The 24,321-nt window shown below is 41.1% G+C and overlaps 1 protein-coding gene across 2 annotated transcripts in view; it reads right to left on the bottom strand.

Annotated features, from left to right (window-relative positions):
* Window positions 1–2,786: 2,786 nt before the first annotated feature.
* The window catches only part of LOC124123876 (long-chain-fatty-acid--CoA ligase-like), a 30,403-nt gene continuing 8,868 nt past the window's right edge, over window positions 2,787–24,321 (bottom strand). Inside the window, exons 1-2 of one of the 2 annotated variants that reach the window (XM_048388606.1) lie at window positions 22,608–22,878; window positions 2,787–5,962 (exon numbers count right to left, since the gene is read on the bottom strand). In XM_048388606.1, the coding sequence (XP_048244563.1) occupies window positions 4,298–5,926 (1,629 nt within the window). In that variant the 5' untranslated portion in view covers window positions 5,927–5,962; window positions 22,608–22,878 and the 3' untranslated portion in view covers window positions 2,787–4,297. Of the gene's footprint in view, window positions 5,963–22,607; window positions 22,879–24,321 lie in introns of those variants that run through there. The other variant, XM_048388607.1, reaches the window with a different exon arrangement.

Below are 24,321 nucleotides of genomic sequence, written 5' to 3'. Positions count from 1 at the left end.
AGTGAAAGGTGTTAGTCCCCATTATATAATGTAGCTAGGTTTCTTACAAATCTATCTTCACCATGATCACACAATCCAAATCTTTCTTTTCATGCCATATCAATGTGAGAATGAGTGAATATTGTTTTACGCTGTAGCCAAATTATTCGCTCCAGAACTATTTTATGTATGTAATCCTGGCCAAGTAAACCCGTGGCAGAGGGCAATATCAGCGTTAATGAATGGTCACCGACATTGTAGGTATGTAGGGTGGTGAGGTGAGGTGAAATGGGGTTTGACGTCGCGTCCAAGATTATTGCACTTATATGGCGACGTGCATGCACGTGTGTGTGTTTGTGTGGCCGCTTGTACTAGTCCGGACTGATGCCGATTTATAGTGCTAGCTCACTGAGATAACATGCCGCAGTTTAACATGAATACCCCACTCAGACACAGTATACTGACTCCGAGCCGACCAGACCCCTTAATGTCGAGCGCCAGACAGGGTAACAACAAGTACCATCTTTTAACGTCTTTTGGTATGACGCGGCCAGGGATCGAACCCCGGACCTTCCGCTCTCCGGGCGGACGCTCTACCACTAGACCACGGAGGCGGTCCGTATGTAGGGTGGGTGTCAAACATAAACATGATACCAAGAAGCGCCAATAGGTTTGAGCATGTGATTAACAGTTGAAGAACATGTTGCTTATGTATATGGACAACGACTGTTAAAAGCAATGAAAAGTTTAAGATTGAATATTATGGTTAGTCACCCAAAATACACACCTAAGCACAACCAGTGGTTCAACCTGTTGCACCCAATGTATGCCAGGTAACAGTCAGAAAGAGCGAATGAAGTATATTCCAGCTATATGACGGCGGTCTGTAAAATAATCGAGTCTAGACCAGACAATCCAGTGATTGACATCAAGAGCATCGATCCACGCAACTGAGATCGATGACATGCATCAACCAAGTCAGCGAGTTAGACCACCCGATCCCGTTAGTCGCCTTTAACGACAAGCATAGTCACCTTTTACGGCAGGCATGGGTTGCTGAAGACCCATTCTACGCCGGATGTTCACGGGTTCACATGGCCTCAAAAATATAAGGAGACTCCCCTTCTTTCAAACTGTCCAATGTCATTTGTAACAGGTGTTTTCGTAGCTTCACGGCTGTCGATGTATCCCTTGAACTCATGATGTCCACGATTCAACATCTTTACCTGCTCCAACATCCGTGTACTGTTCATCCACTATTTTAACCTCCATGTGAAGGCTACGCCCAACCAGGTTGTCTTCAAAGTCTTCCTTCTTCTCACATATACAACTCGATACATACCCAGAGAGCGATAGGTGGGGCGTTCGATACCGGCCGCGGTATACTAAACGGTACTTGTTGTTACCATGCCTGTCGCTCGACGTTAAGTAGTTAAACTACGGTATGGTAGCAGTGGGCTAGCATTATAAAACCGGCAATGGTCCGGACTAGTTCATACAGCCACACACACACGTACATGCACGTCGATATATAAGTGTAACAATCTGAACGCGACGTTAAACCCTATTTCACCTCAATTCAGGACTACTGGGATACCCCTTACAACACAAAAGGAAATAAGATTTGCTTTGGTTTGTTTGTTGTCTCAACAATATTCCAGGTATATGACTGCGGTCTGTAAATAATCGAGTCTGGACAAGACAATACACTGATTAATATCATGAGCATCGATCCACGCAATTGGGATACAATGACATGCATCAACCAAGTCAGCGAGTTTGACCACCGATCCCGTTAGTCGCCTTTTACGACAAGCATAGTCGCCTTTTACGGCAAGCATGGGTTGCAGAAGACCTATTCTACCCCGCATGTTCACGAGTGAAGGAAATAAGAATAACAATGGTACAAAAGACTATGGTAATTGCTGCAGTTGATGGCATACCTGTCTCAATCCACAGTGTTTGTCTCGTGGCGGTGTAGAGCGGCTACAGCGTGTTTTTCCGTCTGTGTGTTAGGATTTATGAAACGAGGCAGCTCTCACATCATCCAATCCTCGTCGAAGAAAGTGTGTCAGTATTGGATAATATCTGTAGCTCTCATGTTACTATGCCATATGTATGTTATGTATTGGATGATTGGATATATCTTTATATATACACTCTTCAAAAAGTATGTTGTTCACTGAACCTAACTACACAAAATATCCGGTATTTGAATTGGATATATGTTATTGGAAAATGTTGGTGGCCTGATATTCGACAAACGGTGGTGGTTGGGGAAGGTCTGGTGTCCTTTATTTTACAACTGGCATAAACCATATCGGTGTGTGTTGACTACTATTGCAGATAGTAGGCATATCCCTGAAGATAGTTTGACTGTTTATGAGATTTGACCTTGAACAAACTACTTCTAATCACTCTCTGTTCGTTCTATTTTTCGATCATGCGGCGACTGTGAGCAGCAAACCCTGTCACATCAAGGGGCGGTCGGGTAGCCTAGTGGTTAAAGCGTTCGCTCGTCACGCCGAAGACCCGGGTTCGATTCCCGACATGGGTACAATGTGTGAAGCCCATTTCTGGTGTCCCCCGCCGTGATATTGCTGGAATATTGCTAAAAGCGGCGTTAAACCATACTCACTCACTCACTCACTTAATATCAAACTGTATAAGATCATCCCAAGAGGCGCACGAAGCCATAGCCAGTGCCATTCAAGCATAATTCATACCCTCGTTTGTGAGGGTATGCAGTTGGGAAAACAGACAGGTAAAACAATACCTGAAACAGCGCATTTTGTTTATTAGGGGATGAGAGCTTAAAGGTTTACTGTGGGATATCCATGTAGGTCTTATCTACAGATTGGGGAGATGGAGTTGAAAGCAAACACACCTACATGTCCCCAAATGAACTGCCTATGTACTGTTCTAAACATAAGTAAGAAATCTCCCTATGCCCCATTCCACAGAATACCCTCTATTATGGTGATACGGATAGTAATTTAGTTTTGTGTCAGGTAATGTTTTGTGGTACAATGGAACTATATCCATATGTCCTTTAAATGTTCCAGATGCTAGACAATATACACTTCTACTACATCGATTTCGTTATGACAAACATTATATCTGATACAATTCCCAATTTCATTTGTACCATATGTACCAGCATTTGTTCTGGTGAACACTTGACTTGCCTTTGCATGTGTTTGTGATGGCTGCCACCGGTTTGTAGGGATACGCCATGCGTTCCGTGAAAACAGATTATTATCACTATTTCATACTGATTCATAAACACAGTCGGAATCGTACAATAAGCTCTGCCTGTAGTTGAAAGTTCTCATGATTAGGGAAAGTATATTGTCGATTGTAAGTGTTCCTGGGCATTGTTAAAGGCGATCTTCGTCATTACTATATTATTATATATAACGAATGCCATATGCTTTTTTGGAAAAGGGTGTAGTTATTAGCGATGGATAGAGTTTGAGTTTAGGCCACTTTGAACTGTAATTCACTGACATCATGGTATGTCGGATGAATATCAGTCCCTAGTTTTACTCTTTGGTGACACTAAGATAGCTTTCAACTTCTTTCAGTATTGCAAGATAATTAGCTCAGTACTGAAGGCAGCTAGCTTGTGAAGGCGAAACCTGTAACAAGAGAGAAGATAAGTGTAGGTTATTTGTTGTTTTTTCAAGCAAGTGTCAATAAACAAGAAACGTGAACGTAATATTGATACGTTGCATTATACATGCCACGTGCAGACAATAATGATATTATACAACAATAATAACAACAATAATAACAAATGAAACATTTTAATTGTAAATATAGTTTGGTATATCCAGTTCCATAATCATGTGCGAGTACACAAATTCAATAGTTATTATCATAGAGTGTGTAAAAAAAGCTACTTACGGTAATGATCAAATGAATATAATACAAAATTTGTTCACAATATATATTCTGATTAATTTGAAAACTAAATACTCTCATAGAGGTACCCTGTGCAGAGCTGCATCCCTTGGACACGCCAGAAACCTATGATTGTGGGTTCGAATCCCAGTTCGCCCCGATTATGTTTCTAGGTTTGTCAGCACCACACATGTGCTCGTGGGTTTCACCGACGTGGTAAACGTCTGAGACCTGCATCACTTCAGGCTTTCCTCCCACATTAAGCTGACACGCTGCGATATAACTGTAAAACTGTAAAAAGCGGCGTTAAACCTAACCCACTCACTCACTCATAGAGGTACCAAATACTATTTCCTTGCTGCTAGGTAGTTTCGTCTGCCCTTGCACCCCAATGGTGTGGTTGAACATGAGTTTAGTTTCGGATTGAGGTGATTTTTTCCGCTATTTTTGATAATGCCCGTCTGTCAGGTTTGCCTGTTGGTCTGAGAGGGAAACTCTCAAACAGAACATAGTAGGCTGGTTTGGCTGACATTTCGTGGAGGGAATCGCTGATGAACATTGGATCGCAGTGATCTTTGATCATCTTGGTGGTGACATCCATGTTTGGTTTGGGTATGACACAGGCACAGACCTCATGACACATATCTGGATGAGGAACGGGGACCACCATGACCTCAGAAATATAGGGACATGTTCTCAACTTCTTCTCCACCCAGGATGGGTATATGATGTACTCTCCATGCATAATGGCATCTGAGCGTCTTCCTTCGACAAAAAGACGCCCCTTCTCATCAAAATGGCCCACATCATCGGTTTTAAACCAGCCGTCATCTGTAAAAGCTGCTTTTGTAGCTTCAGGATTGTTAACATATCCCTTGATCACACATTGTCCATGAAGCAGGACTTGTCCGTCCCTGCCTGCTCCAAGATCTTTAAACTGTTCATCTACTACCTTAACCCCGAAGTGAGAGTTACATCCAACCAGGTTGTCTTCAAAGTCTTCCTCCTTCTCACAAATACAACTTGATACATAACCAACTTCTGAGAGTCCATATGCATTTGCCACAGAGTGACATATCTTACCAACAAACTCACAGCAGCGTTTGGCAAAAGGTTGCCCTGTAGCAATACACATCAATCTTTGAATCACATCACCCGAGTTTTCCAGAGTTCTTCTTTCTGCCAGTTTCTTCATGAAGGCTATTGTAAGTACAGCATGAGAACACTTTTCCTTGCTAAGCACATCCCAAGACAGCCTACATTGATCCAGAACAGAACCTCTCGTGTCTGTCATCACCTGTGGGACTGCCATTTCAATAAATCCATATGGCCATCCACCTGCCCAACCCAAAGGCCGATTGCTGAACACAGTAGTATTCATTTGATGGAATTGAAACATCTTTGTAAACTGGCTAGAAAGTAGAAGCATAACCTCATGCGTCTTTGGCACAAGTTTTGAAAAGCCAGTGCTGCCCGAGGTTGCCCAATACAGAGCTGTGTCTGTTGGTAGTATCTCAACAGGAACTGGATCTCCTTCCTGATGCAACATCTCCAGGTAGTCGCCACCTCCCTTCACACCAACAAACTCCACCATTTCCAGTTTAGGAGCATTGATTGAATTCACTTTCAGATCCATGATTTCTCCCAGATGTGGTTTGAGAAGATCCCAAGCACCTCCAGGTAGTGTTTTGTCCCCAATCAGTAGACGACAGCCACTCAAGTTGATCACATGCAACAGATCAGTACCGTCCGCCAGCAGTGCCTGGGCATTAGCAGCAACACAGCCAGCAGTCATGATGCCAAAATCGGTGATAAGACGTTCGGGAGAGTTGGTGAGAGTATTGCAGACCACATCTCCATGTTTCAACCCCCGACGCTGAAGGATTGCAGCAAACTTTGTGGAGAGGTTGTGTACATCTTTACAGGTGAGAGCACGTCTTCCTTCATCACTGTAGAAGACAAACACCTCCTTGTCTGGATGGGTCTCTGCCCATTGCTTCACTCTGGCTGGAATTGTTTGTTGAACCTCATCCACAGACATGCTGCTTGACCACCAACAACGTTGGGAATGTTATTCCTGTCGTGATGTAAAGAAGTTTGTTATAATTATTGAGGAGCTATCTGATCCCTCCCGGACACTATCATTTCATCCACAGGGGATTGTAATATTGCTATGAAAGGAGTCACTCACCATTTATATTGTATTCTGAAATTTGTTTTATGTCAAATCTAAATTCCACATGATCATAAAACCCACTTCAGAAGCACTTTATGCCATATCAAGGTGTGAAAGAGTGAATATTCTTTTACTCTGCAGTGCGAAATATTCCCTCTGTATCATGGTAGACTACATAAAAAGGATGGATAATGATGGCTGAAGGTTCTTGCAGTGACTTGTTTATGTCCCTCATAGATTCAGTTGTAAGCTATTTGTGCTTTCTGAAAAGATGTTAAAACAATGTTCTTAGTACACGTATTTATTATATATAATTTCAGTTATTAAACATGATATTGCCTTCATGGCTTTCAACTTTCAACATTATTACGTTAAAGTGTTCGCTCGTCACACTGAAGGCCCGGTTTCGACAAACATGGGAACGATGAGTGAAGCCCATTTCTGGTGTCCCACGACGTGATGTTGCTGGAATATTGCTAAACGCCGCGTAAAATCCAAGTCCCTCACTCACTTCGACATTATTAATTTGACTGTTGCGAGTAGGTTATGCTAGTCAATTTTGGCTTTCTACTCAACATGAAACGGCCATGCCGTGGCATAACGGTACTCACTCATGTACTGTACTTAAAGCTTATAGTTTTAATGGGTTCTACTCTCAGGTCAGTCGGCAGTCCTAACACGATTGATTCCAGCACCTTTAGATCACACTGTGAGCCTGCTACCTCAAAATATATCACGCTAATTACACAGTGAAAATGGCTTCATTTCCCACATGGCGCTGATGAGAGCATCCATTCCTACTCGTGTGGGCTTGTATAAGCCATCTTAGGCCAATGCGTATAGTCAGTCCCCTTTAGCATCTCTGTATCACACATCTTTTTAAATTAGTCTTGCGCTCCTAGAACTGTGGAATCTATTTTATATATTTTATATATTATTTTTTAGAAATTTGTTTTACAAAAAGCCTATACGAGCTAAGATTCATAACAGCAGAGAAAAAAGATAATAACTTAACAAAATGATTTTATAGACTTAGTGTTAGTCGCTAATTATATTTAACCATAAAATAACATTACCCATGACTCATTCGCCACCATAAATTCGTTTTTAACCTCATTTAAAAATACACAACGCTAAAAATAGCCGACCAATCAAAGTATACTGATGAACGAGGGAAATGCTTCATGGTAAGTAAGCGATTATTTTTATTATAACTGAATGGAAATATATGACACTGGTTCACCGGGGGTCACATGACACTGACGGTTGCCGTACATTTTTAGAGATTAATATTACGTCTCTGTCTTTCCCTGACCCACAAAAACACGTCTACCTGATTTTAGCGTTTCCCATATACATCTAAAACGTATGTGGATCACGATCTAAGTTCGCATTACCTTATCACCTTTGACAAGTCTCTAAAGATCCTGCTATTCCATGCCGTGTGAGGCACTCGTGAAGAGCAACCTCCTCGTGGTGAGTGCTGGGTAACGCAAATCGCTCTTCCCCCGTGTGGAACCGGGGTAGAATATTTCCACAGCACCCCATTGCTGGTCGTAAGAGGCGACCAAAGTGGGCAGCCCGTTTGCCGTGGGTTGCGTCCCTGTGTCGGCGGAGGACGGGAGTCTGGTAGTTGAGGGCACTGGTTCCTGGAACTGTGTTCCTTTGCCCAACACACTACTTCGACCCTTACTTCGCCTAGACGGGTGGTAAGATGGGCCCGGTCTTATCAATCGGCTGGTCATGCCAGGCCCTGTGCGTAATATTGTATATGCACATCTGTGTTGAATTGTAATGTATATTTTGGCCTTGGCCGTCCATAACTTGTATGTATTATCAATTTTGGATTGAATAATTTGCCTAGAGTCTTACGCCAGAAGGCGGTGGCTCATGGGCCAATCTGGTGATGTTGACCTCTGTATTCTGTATGTCTCCAGTTTCTTGTCATGGATTGAACCTGCCTGGCACTACATCTGGTAGATAAATATAGCTATTCATGTCATATTTGCTGGAGTATCACACCCCTGTAGCCCTGGTGTTTTGCATTTTGGATATCCAATGCATTAAGACACCGTCCTTGTTGACACTCGATGGTGGGTGGGGAGCAGGGGTGCAGAACCACTTTCTCTCATTATGTCTACAAAATACCTTGGTTCAAAAAGAAAACACATAGATGCCAGCTCTTCTGATGAAGAAACTGCTATACAAATAGATTCCTGGGCTCGATTCATTGTAATCGAAGCATCAGATCACCAACCCTTAAAATTAAACCCGTTTGCCATTTCCAAGGCCATCAATGGTTGTTGTGGAAATGTTGAAAATGTCTCCCGTCTGCGTAATGGCTCCATATTAGTAGAGTGTGCAAGAAGACAACAATCTCTGAACCTGCTCTCACTCAGCCAATTTGCAAATGTAGAGGTTGTTGTTTCGGCTCACAGAACGCTGAACTCGTGTCGGGGAATTGTAAGAGACAGAGCCCGATGTCTATCTGACATGAGCGAAGACGAGATTGTGACTGAACTGTCTACACAAGGTGTAACAGCTGTCAAGCGCTTCACACGAAAACAAGATGAACAAATTATAAAGACTCACACTTATCTGTTTACTTTTTCTCTTTCGAAAATTCCACCATCTATCAAAGCTGGATATTTTAACATTTTAACATGTACCAAACCCACTCCGATGTTACAAATGTCAACATTTTGGGCATGGCGCTAAGACCTGCACTTTCAGTGCTATCTGTGCCCGCTGCAGTGGGTCACATGAGAGTACTGAGTGCACAGCTGCCATAAAATGTGCCAATTGCAAGGGGGACCATCTGGCCTCAGCTAAACTCTGTCCAGCATTTCTTCTCCAGTCCCAAGTGTTAAAAATCAAACACACCAACAATATATCTTTTCATGAAGCTAAAAAATTAGTTCAGTCACAGTCTCAAATTACCTCAGTCAAATCTTATGCTGCCGCAGCAACTATCACTCCTTTTGTCAAAGCAGCCACAGTATCTGTTGGATGCCAAACCACCATCTCTTGGGTTGGTTATCAGCAGATGTTAAATGACTCTCCGGCTCAATCATCTCCAAATACAACAACAACATCAGCATCGCAGACGGAACTAGTTGCATCTTCAAAAACATCACAATCAGAATCATCTCCTATTAATGGCGACATACCTTTAACAAAAACAGAAAAAAAGAAACTGAAAAAAACGGCGAGGGCCCTCCAACACTTGGAGGTGCCTTCTTCTCAGCCTACACCTGTTAAGGTTCAAAATCAATTTGAACCTTTGGCGATGGAGGTCACTCCTTCTCCAACAGGCCATGGGAGTGGACCTCCCTCCCGCTCCAGAACCCCAGTAGAACCACCATGACCTGTTCTAACCCGATAATACAATGGAATTGCAGAGGACTAAAAAACAATTTTAATGATTTGCAGCTATTAACACAAGATTTCAAGCCATCAGCCTTTTGTTTGCAGGAAACGTACTTTAAAACTACTGATCAACTAAACATTAGACACTACGACTCCTATCATTTCTTTTCACCTCCAGGGGCTAAAGCCACTGGAGGTTCTTCAATCTTGGTGAGGCAGGGTGTTATTCATAGCCCTGTTCCTCTCAATACCCCTCTACAAGCTACCGCAGTTCGTATCACTATGCACATTGTTTTTACTCTGTGCTCTCTTTACATTCCTCCATCTACATCTCTTCAGCAAACCGATCTTCAAGCTCTCTATGACCAGCTTCCTAAGCCCTGTATTATCATGGGCGATATGAACGGTCATAATCCACTTTGGGGTAGTGATCGTACAAGCTGTAAAGGCAAGCTCTTAGAAGATTTTATTTCCAACAATAATCTATGCCTTTTTAACGATAATTCCAACACATATTTACATCCTGGTACAGGCACATACTCATCTTTGGATTTGTCTATTACCGATTCAAACCTGCTGAATGAATTTGAGTGGTTGGTTCACGATGACCTCTGTGGAAGTGACCACTTTCCAACCATATTAAACCCTATTACCCCATCTGATGTTCCTCCATCATCTCGATGGAACTTTACAAAAGCCAACTGGCCTCTATATGACATTCTCTGTACAGAAAAACTAACACCTGATCATTTCACTGACGTTCCTGACCCAATACAATGTTTTTCTGATGAACTTATCAATATAGCTGAAAAATGTGTTCCTAAGTCCTCTGGAATTCCCCACATACGTAAACCATGGTTTACCGATGACTGCAAGCAAGCTAGGAAGGCGAGGAAAAAGGCTGAGCGTTATTTCCGTCGACATCCTATGGTCCATAACTTAAACAAATTTAAAATATTAAATGCTAAGGCAAGGCGAACATTTACACAAAGTAAACGCCAATCTTGGCGAAATTATGTGTCAAAAATAAATTCTCGGACGCCCATGTCCAAGGTATGGAACATGGTCCAAAAAATCAAAGGTAAGGGCACTAAATCTAGTATTCACCATCTTAAAGATGGGGACCAACTACTAACTCATAAATCAGATATTGCTAATAAAATTGGTGAAACTTTGGCAAAACACTCTTCCTCATCAAACTATGTACGTCAATTCCAAAAGTATCAAAAACAGCAAGAAAAGAAACCTATTAATTTTAATTCAGATAATGGGGAAGATTATAATGAACTATTCTCTATTCATGAACTCCATACTGCCCTTGGACAAGCTCACGATACTGCTACAGGAGCTGATAACATACATTATCAACTCCTGAAGCACTTACCCGAATCATCCTTAGAAACACTATTGAATATTTTTGATGTCATTTGGACCTCGGGGAAGTCCCCTCCTTCGTGGCGTGATGCTATTGTTGTCCCGATACCAAAGCCCGGTCGAGATCATACTGACCCATCAAATTACCGACCAATATCATTGACAAGCTGCGTTTGCAAAACCATGGAACGCATGATAAACAATCGTCTCGTATGGTACCTGGAATCCAATAATCTTATTACTAATATACAATGTGGTTTCCGGAAAAACAGAAGTACCATCGACCATTTGGTTCGCTTAGAATCATTTGTTAAAAATGCAATAATTAACAAACAACATGCAGTGTCTATCTTTTTCGATCTAGAAAAAGCATATGACACTACATGGAAACATGGTATTTTAAAAGATTTACATGATTTTGGATTACGAGGCCGTTTGCCTCAATTTATATCCGAATTTTTAACTGACAGGCAATTTCAGGTCCGCGTGGGTTCTACCCTGTCTGATCATTATAATCAGGACCAGGGTGTCCCGCAAGGAAGCATCTTGTCTGTCACATTGTTTAGTATTAAGATAAATAGTTTGTCCAAAGTTTTAAATGATTCGATTGATGGATCGCTCTTTGTGGATGATTTTAATATTTCGTGTCGTGGCAAAAACATGCATACTATTGAAAGGCAGCTTCAGCTATGTTTAAATAAAATCCAGAAATGGTGTCTTGAAAATGGTTTTAAATTTTCAAGATCTAAAACCAACTGTATACATTTTTGTAGGAAATATAAACCCCATAAAGATCCAGAATTAATTTTAGATAACACTCCCATTAAAGTTGTAACGGAAGCCAAATTCTTGGGTCTAATATTCGATCATCATTTGACCTTTCTGCCCCACATAAAATACTTAAAGAATAGGTGCTTGAAGGCCCTAGATTTATTAAAAGTTGTCTCAAATTGTAAGTGGGGAGGGGATCATAAAACCCTCCTCCAACTATATCGAACACTTATCCGCTCGAAACTTGATTATGGCTCCATCATATATGGTGGGGCCTGTAAGAGCAATTTAAAATTACTTGACACCATTCATCATCAGGGCCTGAGACTTTGCCTTGGAGCCTTCAGAACTTCTCCTATTCATAGTTTGTATGTGGAAGCTGACGAACCATCCCTTAAACACCGTCGCATTAAATTAGCTCTACAATACATCTCTAAATTACGTTCCAATAACTCCAATCCAGCATATGACTGTGTTTTTAATCCCCTTTACGGTAATCTATACAAAACAAAATCTTCTCTTATTCCACCACTAGGGATACGACTACAAGCAGATATTTCTGCTGCTAAAATAAACCTTGGTAATATAGCCCCCACTCAGCTTTTCTCTTCTCCACCATGGCAGTTAGTACATCCAGAGGTGGATCTAACTTTAGCTAAACTGAAGAAATCTGACACAAATCAACTAATTTATCAACAACAATATAATGAATTAAGGAACACATATAATACTTACAAATCCATATTTACAGATGGATCCAAGAATGGTGACGCTGTTGCCAGCGCCACTGTCATTGGATCCAGAACCATATCATCTAGATTACCAAATGACAGTTCTATTTTTACAGCAGAATCACAGGCAATATTAACTGCTCTTAAATATATAAATACCCAATCTAAACATAAACGGTTCATTATCTTTTCTGATTCACTTTCCTGTCTTCAGGCAATTAATAATATATCTTGTCATCATCCACTTTTACGTGAAATAATTGAACTACAAAATGATCTTGCAACTGGCCAGTACGACATCGTCTTTTGTTGGTTACCAAGCCATGTTGGTATCATTGGTAATACAATGGCCGATGCTGCTGCAAAAGCAGCACTCACCAAATCTGTGACACCACTTCTTTTACCATACACTGATTTTAAACCCATAATTAGAACTTACATCCATGATCTAATGCAAAAGAAGTGGGACACTCAAGTAGGTATAAATAAATTACATGAACTTAAACCAACTATCGGCTACACCTACTTGGGCTGTCAGTCCAGATTTGAGGAGGTCATAATACGACGATGTCGTATTGGCCATAGCAGGTATACAAACGATTATTTATTGAAAGGTGAGGATCCTCCGTTTTGTATCCCTTGTGATGAAAGAATCACCGTCAAGCATGTCCTGCTTGACTGTGTTGATTTTTCCATCACAAGGGATAAATATTTTACATCATCATCAATTAAGGATCTTTTTAATAGAATCAATTCTCATTTAATCATAGGTTTTTTAAAAGAAATTGAACTTTTTGATAAATTTTGAATTGTGTACATAGCTATATTTTATATTGGTAATGTATAATTTGTAACTTAGATGGTCTGTGGCTATATCCTCAAAGGGGGTTGAAGTAGCGTAAAATTATTGTCCCCCTGAGAGGATATGTAAGACCACATCATTCAAAGTACATTTATTCTTACCTCGGTTTTACAACGTAGTATATTTGTTTCTTTTAATGGTTGGCTAAAATTGCATACCATTACCAGCAGCTAAAGGGTTGGTGTAAATCCTGCTGGGGAGCCGTGCAGGTAGCAAAAGTAGTGTAAGTCCCCTCGGTCCCTTGTAAGGTGGCCTAACTTTGGTTGCTGGTGATTTATAGCCCAATTTTATATTGTCTTGTTGATTATAAATGTATTGTTTTAACTGTTCTCAACTAGTTTTACTATTGAACCTGTGATATTCTAGTTATCTTACTGTCCATCGTTGACAGCTTTTTATTAAATCAAAATGTAATTATTATAACTGTTTCGTCGCGATATGGCTGAAATACTGCCGATGTGACGATAATTTTCACTCACTCACTCACTCACTCCCATGCCGTGTGAACATACGGCGACATGCATAGCTGTTTACTTGAGTTGTGTGGTGTGCGTTGTATGGTGTGATGGTATGCAGTGTTGTAATGTGTGGTTGTGCAGTGTGTGTTGTATGATGTGATCGTATGTAGTGTTATAGTGTGTGGTTGTGTGATGGCATGCAGTGTTGTTGTGTGTGGTTGTGTGATGGTATGAGTGTTGTAGTGTGTGGTTGTTTGATGGTATGAGTGTTGTAGTGTGTGGTTGTGTGATGGCATGCAGTGTTGTTGTGTGTGGTTGTGTGATGGTATGAGTGTTGTAGTGTGTGGTTGTGTGATGGCATGCAGTGTTGTAGTGTGTGGTTGTGTGAGTGTATGAGTGTTGTAGTGTGTGGTTGTGTGATGGCATGCAGTGTTGTAGTGTGTGGTTGTGTGATGGTATGAGTGTTATAGTGTGTGGTTGTGTGATGGCATGCAGTGTTGTTGTGTGTGGTTGTGTGATGGCATGAGTGTTGTAGTATGTGGTTGTGTGATGGCATGCAGTGTTGTAGTGTGTGGTTGTGTGATGGTATGAGTGTTATAGTGTGTGGTTGTGTGATGGCATGCAGTGTTGTTGTGTGTGGTTGTGTGATGGTATGAGTGTTGTAGTGTGTGGTTGTGTGATGGCATGCAGTGTTGTAGTGTGTGGTTGTGTGATGGTATGAGTTTTGTAGTGTGTGGTTGTGTGATGGTATGAGTGTTGTAGTGTGTGGTTGTGTGATGGTATGAGTGTTGAAGTGTGTGGTTGTGTGATGGTATGAGTGTTGTAGTGTGTGGTTGTGTGATGGTATGAGTTTTGTAGTGTGTGGTTGTGTGATGGTATGAGTGTTGTAGTGTGTGGTTGTGTGATGGTATGCAGTGTTGTAGTGTGGGGTTGTGTGACGGTATGAGTGTTGTAGTGTGTGGTTGTGTGATGGTATGAGTGTTGTAGTGTGTGGTTGTGTGATGGTATGAGTGTTGTAGTGTGTGGTTGTGTGATGGCATGCAGTGTTGTAGTGTGGGGTTGTGTGATGGTATGAGTGTTGTAGTGTGTGGTTGTGTGATGATATGAGTGTTGTAGTGTGTGGTTGTGTGATGGTATGAGTGTTGTAGTGTGTGGTTGTGTGATGGCATGCAGTGTTGTAGTGTGTGGTTGTGTGATGGTATGAGTGTTATAGTGTGTGGTTGTGTGATGGCATGCAGTGTTGTTGTGTGTGGTTGTGTGATGGCATGCAGTGTTGTAGTGTGTGGTTGTGTGATGGCATGCAGTGTTGTAGTGTGTGGTTGTGTGATGGTATGAGTGTTGTAGTGTGTGGTTGTGTGATGGCATGCAGTGTTGTAGTGTGTGGTTGTGTGATGGTATGAGTTTTGTAGTGTGTGGTTGTGTGATGGTATGAGTGTTGTAGTGTGTGGTTGTGTGATGGTATGAGTGTTGTAGTGTGGGGTTGTGTGATGGTATGTGTGTTGTAGTGTGTGGTTGTGTGATGGCATGCAGTGTTGTAGTATGTGGTTGTGTGATGGTATGAGTGTTGTAGTGTGTGGTTGTGTGATGGTATGAGTGTTGTAGTGTGTGGTTCTGTGATGGTATAAGTGTTACCGAAGATCGGACTATAACCTGTGATTACTACCGAAGATCGGACTATGATTTGTTATTACTATTACTACCGAAGATCGGACTATGACGTGTTATTACTACCGAAGATCGGGCTATCATTTGTTACTACTACCGAAGATCGGACTATGACGGGTTTTACTACCGAAGATCGGACTATGACCTGTTATTGCTACCGAAGATCGGATTATGACCTGTTATTACTTCCGAAGATCGGACTATGATTTGTTACCGAAGATCGGACTATGATCTGTTATTACTACCGAAGATCGGATTATGACCTGTTATTACTTCCGAAGATCGGACTATGACCTGTTATTACTACCGAAGATCGGACTATGATCTGTTATTACTACCGAAGATCGGGCTATGATATGTTACTACTACCGAAGATCGGACTATGACCTGTTATTGCTACCGAAGATCGGACTATGACCTGTTATTACTACCGAAGATCGGACTATGACCTGTTATTGCTACCGAAGATCGGACTATGACCTGTTATTACTACCGAAGATCGGACTATGACCTGTTATTACTACCGAAGATCGGACTATGACCTGTTATTACTACCGAAGAGGCACTCGTGAAGAGCAACCTCCTCGTGGTGAGTGCTGGGTAACGCTAATCGCTCTTCCCCCGTGTGGAACCGGGGCAGAATAATTCCACAGCACCCCATTGCTGGTCGTACGAGGCGACCAAATTGGGCAACCTGTTTGCCGTGGGTTGCGCCCCTGTGTCGGTGGAGGACGGGATTCTGGTGGTTGAGGGCAATGGAGCCAGGAACCGGTGTTCCTTTTGCCCAACACACCACTTCGACCCTTACTTCACCTAGACGGGTGGTAGAATTGGCCCGATTCTATCAATCGGCTGGTCACGCCATGCCCTGTGCATGGAAAAGTGCCACTTTAGATCTATATCATATTTAACAAGTTTTCTGTTGTAATATGATCTTCCAACTTATGCCAATATATTTATTGCCTAGAGTCCTATGCCAGAAGGCGGTGGCTCATGGGCCAATCTGGTGATGTCAACCTCCGAATTCTATATGTCTCCAATGTTCTGTCACGGGCCGAACCAGCTGGGCATTTCTTTTGGTAGACAAATGTAGCTTTTCGTGTTGTATTTACTGGAGTATACCACCCCTGTAACCCTGGTGTTGTAGACTGGCTTCCTCTTCGGCATCGCCCTTTTTGACACTCGATGGCGGGTGGGGAACAGGGGTGCCGAATAAATTCCTGTCATTATGGCGCAACAAATCCCTGGTTCAAATCGTGAAAAAAAGAGAAGACTCGAAAATGACAGTTTAACTGAAAATGTTTTTCATAACAATGATTCTTGGGCTCGCTTCCTGGTAATCGAGGCTGCTGATCATCAACCATTAAAGCTGAACCCCTTTGCGATTTCTAAAGCTGTTTCTGGAATCTGTGGTGCAGTCAAAAATGTAACCCGTCTTCGGTCTGGCTCCCTACTTGTGGAGTGTGCACGGAGACAGCAATCTCTGAATCTTTTATCAATTACTCAGTTTGCCAATGTTGATGTTGCTGTGTCCGTGCACAGAACACTGAACTCGTGTCGGGGAATTGTTCGGGACAGAGCTCGATGCCTGTCAGATATGTCGGAACAAGAAATTGTTTCTGAACTGGATGATCAAGGTGTTACGTTTGTAAAACGTTTCACCAGAATCAACGATGGAGTTGTCACTAATACTCATACTTACCTGTTCACTTTTGCGCGTTCTTCCTTACCGCAATCAATCAAAGCTGGCTATGTTAATATCGGAGTGGATATGTATATCCCAAATCCACTCCGATGTTTTCAATGTCAAACCTTTGGCCATGGTTCTAAATCATGTGCTAAACCTGTCAAATGTCATCGTTGTGCTGGCAGCCATGAGGGTAGAGACTGTGAGGAGGACATTGTTTGTGCTAACTGTAGTGGCCAACATTTGTCTTCTTCCAAGTCATGTCCTGTTTGGCAACTTGAATCAAAAATCAATAAAATGAAATATGAAAATAACATTTCGTTTGCAGAAGCGAGAAAGCTGTTCACTAAACAATCCACTACTCCATCACATCTTACTTACTCTGCCGCAGTTACACGTTCTGCAACTATATCTACTGCCACTGCATCAATCTCCTGCCAAACGGATCTGTCATGGGTCCATTCTGATCAGCCCCTTAATACCGCTGGAATCAGTCCACCAACTTCTGATAATCAGACCAGTTCAGCAACCCAGACTTCTACTCAGTCTGACACTCAGACTGATACTCTGACTGCTAGTCAGCCTGACACAGGTGTCCCAGAAAAGAACAAAAACACTGAACCACTTGACAGCTCACTTGACAGCTCACTTGACAAAAAGAAAAAAAAGAAATTGAATAGAAAACAAACATCTCCGGCAGCCTCGCCCCCAGAACTATCTCTTCACAACTCCTTTGAGCCTCTTGACATGGAGGTGACTCTGTCTGTACAGGACAGTAGGAGTAATTCGTCCTCACGTTCGCGTGTGAGATCCCCAATTGAGCCTCCATGACTCAATTGTCCAATATGATACAATGGAATTGCAGAGGACTTAGAAACAATTTTAATGACATTCAATTATTGATACAGGATTTTAAACCGTCTGCTTTATGTCTTCAGGAGACATACCTTAAAAATACTGATAAATTTGATATCAGACAGTATAACTGTCATCATTCATATTCTCCCCCAGGTGACAAAGCAACTGGAGGGTCGTCTATCTTGGTTAGACAGGGCGTGATTCACAGCCCTGTTGCTCTCAATTCAAATCTTCAAGCTGTTGCTGTTCGTTTAACTTTGAACATTGTCTTTACTCTGTGTTCCTTATATATTCCTCCATCTACTTTGCTTCGACAATCTGATCTTCAAAATCTATATGATCAGCTCCCCAAGCCATGTATCATCGTGGGTGATCTGAATGGACACAACCCCCTGTGGGGAAGTGTTACCACAAACAATAAAGGGAAAATACTTGAGGAATTCATTTCTGATAATAATTTGTGTATCTGTAATGATGATTCGAACACCTATTTACATCCTGCCACTGGAACATACTCAGCCCTTGATCTGTCTCTCACCGATTCAAATCTATTTAACGAGTTTGAATGGTCGGTCCATGATGACCTCTGCGGAAGCGATCACTTTCCCACCATTCTTAAATCTGTGAACCCGAATCCTGAAACCTCCACATCCAGGTGGAATTTTACAAAGGCCAATTGGTCATTGTATGAAACATTGTGTACTGCAAAATTAATCCCTCATCATTTTCAAAATGTTGAAGATCCGATTCAATTGTTTTCAGATCAGCTCCATGCAATAGCTGATGAGGCAATTCCTAAGTCCTCTGCAAATCCTCATATTCGCAAACCGTGGTTTACCTACGAATGTAAACAGGCACGGAAGTGTAGGAAGAAAGCGGAAAAGTTCTTCCGCCGACATCCCACAGTTCATAATTTAGATCAAGTAAAAATTACAAATGCAAAAGCAAGGCGGGCTTATAAACAAAATAAGCGCCAATCTTGGAGGAACTACGTCTCCAGGATAAATTCCCGTACTCCTATATCCAAAGTATGGAACATGATACAAAAAATTAAAGGCAAAGGATCAAAGTCTTCTGTTCACCATCTTAAGGAAGGTGATCAGTTATTAACTGATAAATCAGACATTGCCAATAAACTTGGTGAAACATTGGCAAAACATTCATCATCGTCTAATTATGTCCCTGAATTCATAAAATATCAGAAACAACAGGAAAAGAAAACTGTTAATTTTAACTCTGATAACGGGGAGGACTATAATGAAGTGTTTTCCTTCCATGAGCTACTTACAGCCCAAGGGCAAGCTCATGATACAGCGGCTGGTGCTGATAATATTCACTATCAGCTCCTAAAACATTTGCCTATATCATGTCTAGAAACACTTTTAGATATATTTGACCAAATATGGACGTCGGGGAATTTTCCTCCTTCTTGGCATAATGCCATTGTAGTCCCTATCCCAAAACCTGGTCGGGATCATACAGATCCCTACAATTACCGTCCTATATCTTTAACCAGTTGTGTCTGTAAAACCATGGAGCGAATGGTAAATAATAGATTAGTTTGGTTCTTAGAAACCAATAACCTACTAACGAATATTCAATGTGGTTTCCGCAAAAATCGTAGTACAATTGATCATTTAGTCCGATTGGAATCGTTTGTGAAAAATGCTCTTGTTAACAAACAACATGCAGTGTCAATATTTTTCGATCTTGAGAAAGCTTACGACACTACCTGGAAACATGGCATTTTAAAAGATTTACACGATTTTGGTCTGAGAGGCCGCTTACCACATTTTATATCACAGTTTTTAACCGGCAGGCAATTTCAAGTCCGAGTGGGATCAACCCTGTCTGAACATTATAATCAGGAGCAGGGTGTCCCACAAGGAAGTATTTTGTCAGTTACTCTATTTAGTATTAAAATCAATAGTCTTTCAAAGGTTTTAAATGATGCAGTGGATGGGTCACTTTTCGTAGATGATTTTAATTTATCTTGTCGTGGTAAAAATATGCACACTATTGAGAGACAGCTACAATTATGTCTCAATAAAATACAGAAATGGTGTCTAGAGAATGGGTTTAAGTTCTCCAAAATCAAAACAAACTGTATCCATTTTTGCCGCAAATATAAGCCGCATAAAGACCCTGAACTATTTTTGGCTGGTTTTCCTATTAAAGTTGTTAAGGAAGCCAAGTTCTTGGGTATTATATTTGATAATCATCTAACATTTTTACCACATATCAAATATCTGAAGACTAAATGTCTGAAGGCAATTGACTTGTTGAAAGTCGTTTCTCATTCAAAATGGGGAGGGGATCAGACAACTCTCCTTCATTTATATCGTTCTCTCATCCGTTCCAAACTCGATTATGGCTCCATCATTTATGGTGGGGCCTGTAAAAGCAACTTAAAATTATTAGATTCAGTACATCATCAAGGCCTGAGACTTTGTCTTGGAGCCTTTAGAACATCACCAGTCGATAGCTTATATGTAGAGGCCGATGAGCCATCTCTAAAACACCGTCGAATCAAACTTTCGTTACAATATGTGACTAAATTGTACTCAAATCCTTCGAATCCAGCATATGAGTGTGTGTTTAATCCCATGTATGCCACATTATTTCATTCAAAACCAAAACTTGTTCCTCCACTAGGGTTCAGACTTCAGCCACATATTACAGCAGCTAATATTGATCTTTCTCTTATCTCACCTACCCGGCTACTGTCTACACCTCCTTGGCAACTAGTTAAACCAGAGGTAGACCTAACACTAACTACCCTAAAGAAAACTGACACAAACCCATTGGTATATCAACAAGAATATGCCCAATTAAGGTCAAAATATGATTCTCACCGCTCTATTTTTACCGATGGTTCAAAGGACGGTGGCAAAGTTTCAAGTGCCACTGTCATTGGATCTAAAAGAGTGTCTTCACGAATTCCTGGTAATAGTTCTATTTTTACGGCTGAGGCTAATGCTATTCTTATAGCATTGGAATACATTCAAAACTAGTCATCTCAACAGTTCATAATCTTTTCTGATTCATTGTCATGCCTTCAGGCCATACATAATTGTTCTTCAGATCATCCACTGCTTCTTGATATTTTAGAATTGTATAATGTTCTCGCCACTGCCCAATACGACATCGTCTTTTGTTGGTTGCCGAGCCATGTTGGAATTGTTGGTAATACCATGGCTGATGCTGCTGCAAAAGCAGCACTCAGCAAATCTGTGACACCACTTCTTCTACCATACAGTGATTATAAACCTGTTATTAGATGTTACATCAGAGATCTAATGCAGAAGAAGTGGGACACTCAAGTAGGTATAAATAAATTACATGCAATAAAAGCAAATATTGGTTATACCTACTTGGGTTGTCAGTCCAGATTTGAAGAGGTCATTTTAAGACGATGTCGTATTGGCCATTCCCGTTACACTCAGGAATATATTTTAAAAGGTGAAGATCCTCCCTTCTGCATCCCTTGTGATGAAAGGATCACAGTCAAGCATGTCCTGCTTGACTGTATTGATTTTTCCATCGCAAGGGATAACTATTTCAAAGTTTCATCACTCAAGGATCTTTTTAACATAAACTCTCATTTAATCATTGATTTTTTAAAAGAAATTGAATTGCTTAATAAATTTTGATGTAGAAAGTTATATATTTTATAAATTGGTACTATATAATTCTGAACTGAGATTGTTAGTGGTTGTACCCTTGATGGGGGTTGAAGTAGCGTAAAATTATTGTCCCCCTGAGAGGGTGCGTAAGCCCACTTCATTCAAAGTAATTCATATATGCCAGGTTTTTAATCGTAGAATGATTGTTTATTTTAATTTTGGCTAAATTCTCCACACTCACCAATAACTGAAGGGTTGGTGTAAATCCTGCCGGGGTCCATGCAGGTAGCAAAAGTACTATAAGCCCCCTTGGTCCCTGGTATGGTGGCCTACCTTTAGTTGTTGGTGATCAATAGCCTGTTTTTATGAAGTGTCGTCTGTCATAATCCAATCATTTTATTGTTCTAAAACTAGTTTTAAAGTTATAATCTGTGATATCTTGCTAGTTGTTGTACTGTCCTTTGACGACAGTTTTTTTTGTATAAGCTATACCTTGTTCAAGTCACGATATGGCTGAAATATTGCCGCTGTGACTTTAAATAATAACTCACTCACTCACTCACTACCGAAGATCGGACTATGATCTGTTATTACTACCGAAGATCGGACTATAACCTGTTATTACTACCAAAGATGGGACTATGATCTGTTATTACTACCGGAGATAGTAGGCTAGCACTATAAAATCGGCACACACACACACACACACAAGCACACACACACACACACACACGCACGCACGCACGCACGCACGCACGCACGCACGCGCGTTATTTAAGTCCAACCCTATCTCCTCCTCCCCCCCCCCCCCCCTTCATTTGGCAAACAGAGATATTAATGGAATCATAATATCACAATTTCTATACCCAACGTATTTCCCTCGCGAATGCTAAAGATAACAGCTCAAGTCAGAATTCAAATAAATTCATATCACTTAACGCAAATGTCGATCACCACAACAAAAAAGTAACATGTGTTTTTTTAAGTATGATAGAGAGAAAACATTATTTGGAGCAAGGCTGCCAGTGCGACCAGAACGCTGCAGTGTGGGTGAGAAGATATATATAGGAGTGAAACAGTTAGTCCCTGAATCCTGTCTCCCCTAATCACAGACACATCAACACAATAACCTTTCTCAACCTTACCGAAATCCCTGTTCCTACTGCCGTACCGTCTCCACAACGCACACTGTTACGAAGTACACAATTTGACCGGCATTTGACCTACACAGAGTCAGACTAGTGTATCTGCTTCCCACTTCGCCAGTCGTTATTATTCAGATGTAGAAATCACACGGCCGTTATATAGTCCGTTTCGGTCTTTAGCCTATAGTCTATAGCCAGCAAAAAAAAGGTTTTGCGTTGACGGGGAAGTGGAGGTGCTTGCTTCTTTGGCTCTATCTGTACTCTTCATACAGTTAATTCACGGGTGTCCCAGTCGTCTAAGGCGCCGCGATTCGCTGTGCAGAGTTGCGTCCCCTTGAACGCGCCAGAAACCTTTGATTGTGTGTTCGAATCCCGGTTCGCCCCGATTATGTTTCTAGGTTTGTCAGCACCATACCCGTACTCGTGGTTTTCACCGAAGTGGTACACGTCTGAGACCTGCATCACTTCGGGCTTTCCTCCCACATTAAGCTGACACGCCGTGATATAACTGGAATACTGTTAAAAGCGGCGTTAAACCAAAATCACTCACTCACTATTACCAACTGAGCTTATTGAAGGTTGTGGCACTCGGGGGGTTAAAGTCGTGTAAATATTATTGCCCCCCTGACAGTTGGAGTGAGTCCATTTATCTTGAAGTGTATAATATCAACTAGTGTATTGATTGTGCTTCTATTTTTAATATTGGTTGGCATAACACACAACCACTGGTAACCAAAGTGATGGAATAAATCCTGCCGAGAATCATGCAGGAAGCAAAAGCACTGTAAGTTTCCATGATTCCACGTGAGGTGGTCTAGCTTTGGTTGCTAGTGATCTATAGCCTGGTTTTATTTTATAGGAACTAATCTACTGTTATGTTTTGTTTTAATATTGCTTAGGTTTGTTATATATCATAACTGTGATCTTCACCTTACTGTTTTCACTATAACTGCGTGTTACGACGTAAATTGTAATAAAAAGGTAAATTGTAATAATTGCAGCAAATTGTAATAATTTTGACGTAAATTGTAATAACAACGTAAATTGTAATAATATTTGACGTAAATTGTAATACGCAAATTGTAATAAAAATTGACGTAAATTGTAATAATCTCTACTTGCGGTAAATTGTAATAAATTCTTACGTAAATTGTAATAACCTTACTACCGTAGTGTCCAAGACGCCAACTTACTAGAAATGATCTTTGTCAGTTGAGCTTGCGTTTCACATGTACAATTCGAGAAATACTGTGTATGATGACAAACGTACAAAACTGTTAAGTTAGGGATGGTTGGTATAGGCTCTATCGTACAATCGTCATTGAAGGGTGGTGTCAACATCGATAAATTTAAATGACTGAAAGATCCATCCTCGAGTTCAAAATGATGGGTTACACAACCGTATATTCGACAAATAACTTAATTGTGACATATTGTTCAATACTCTTATAAGGCTATTCAAGATGTTTTTTGCATGACTTGCTTCAACAGTACGTTGACCAGTTCGACACGACTGAACGAGTGATGACGAAGGGTACAAACACGGGCTGGTCAACCAGTGTGTCGATTTGCAGTGGAAACGCTATACGAGTTGATAAGGAGTACATGATCCTTTTCTTGAAACAAACGAGGGAATTTAATCATATTTATACAATTCATTTTATTTTGACGAAGAATTCAAATACAACAAATGAGTTGACAGATCCCGTGCATA

The sequence above is a fragment of the Haliotis rufescens genome, unplaced genomic scaffold, assembly GCF_023055435.1.
Source record: "Haliotis rufescens isolate VD_foot unplaced genomic scaffold, xgHalRufe1.0.p SCAF_74, whole genome shotgun sequence".
NCBI classification, from domain to species: domain Eukaryota; kingdom Metazoa; phylum Mollusca; class Gastropoda; order Lepetellida; family Haliotidae; genus Haliotis; species Haliotis rufescens.
This window is presented reverse-complemented; position numbering and strand designations above follow the sequence as displayed.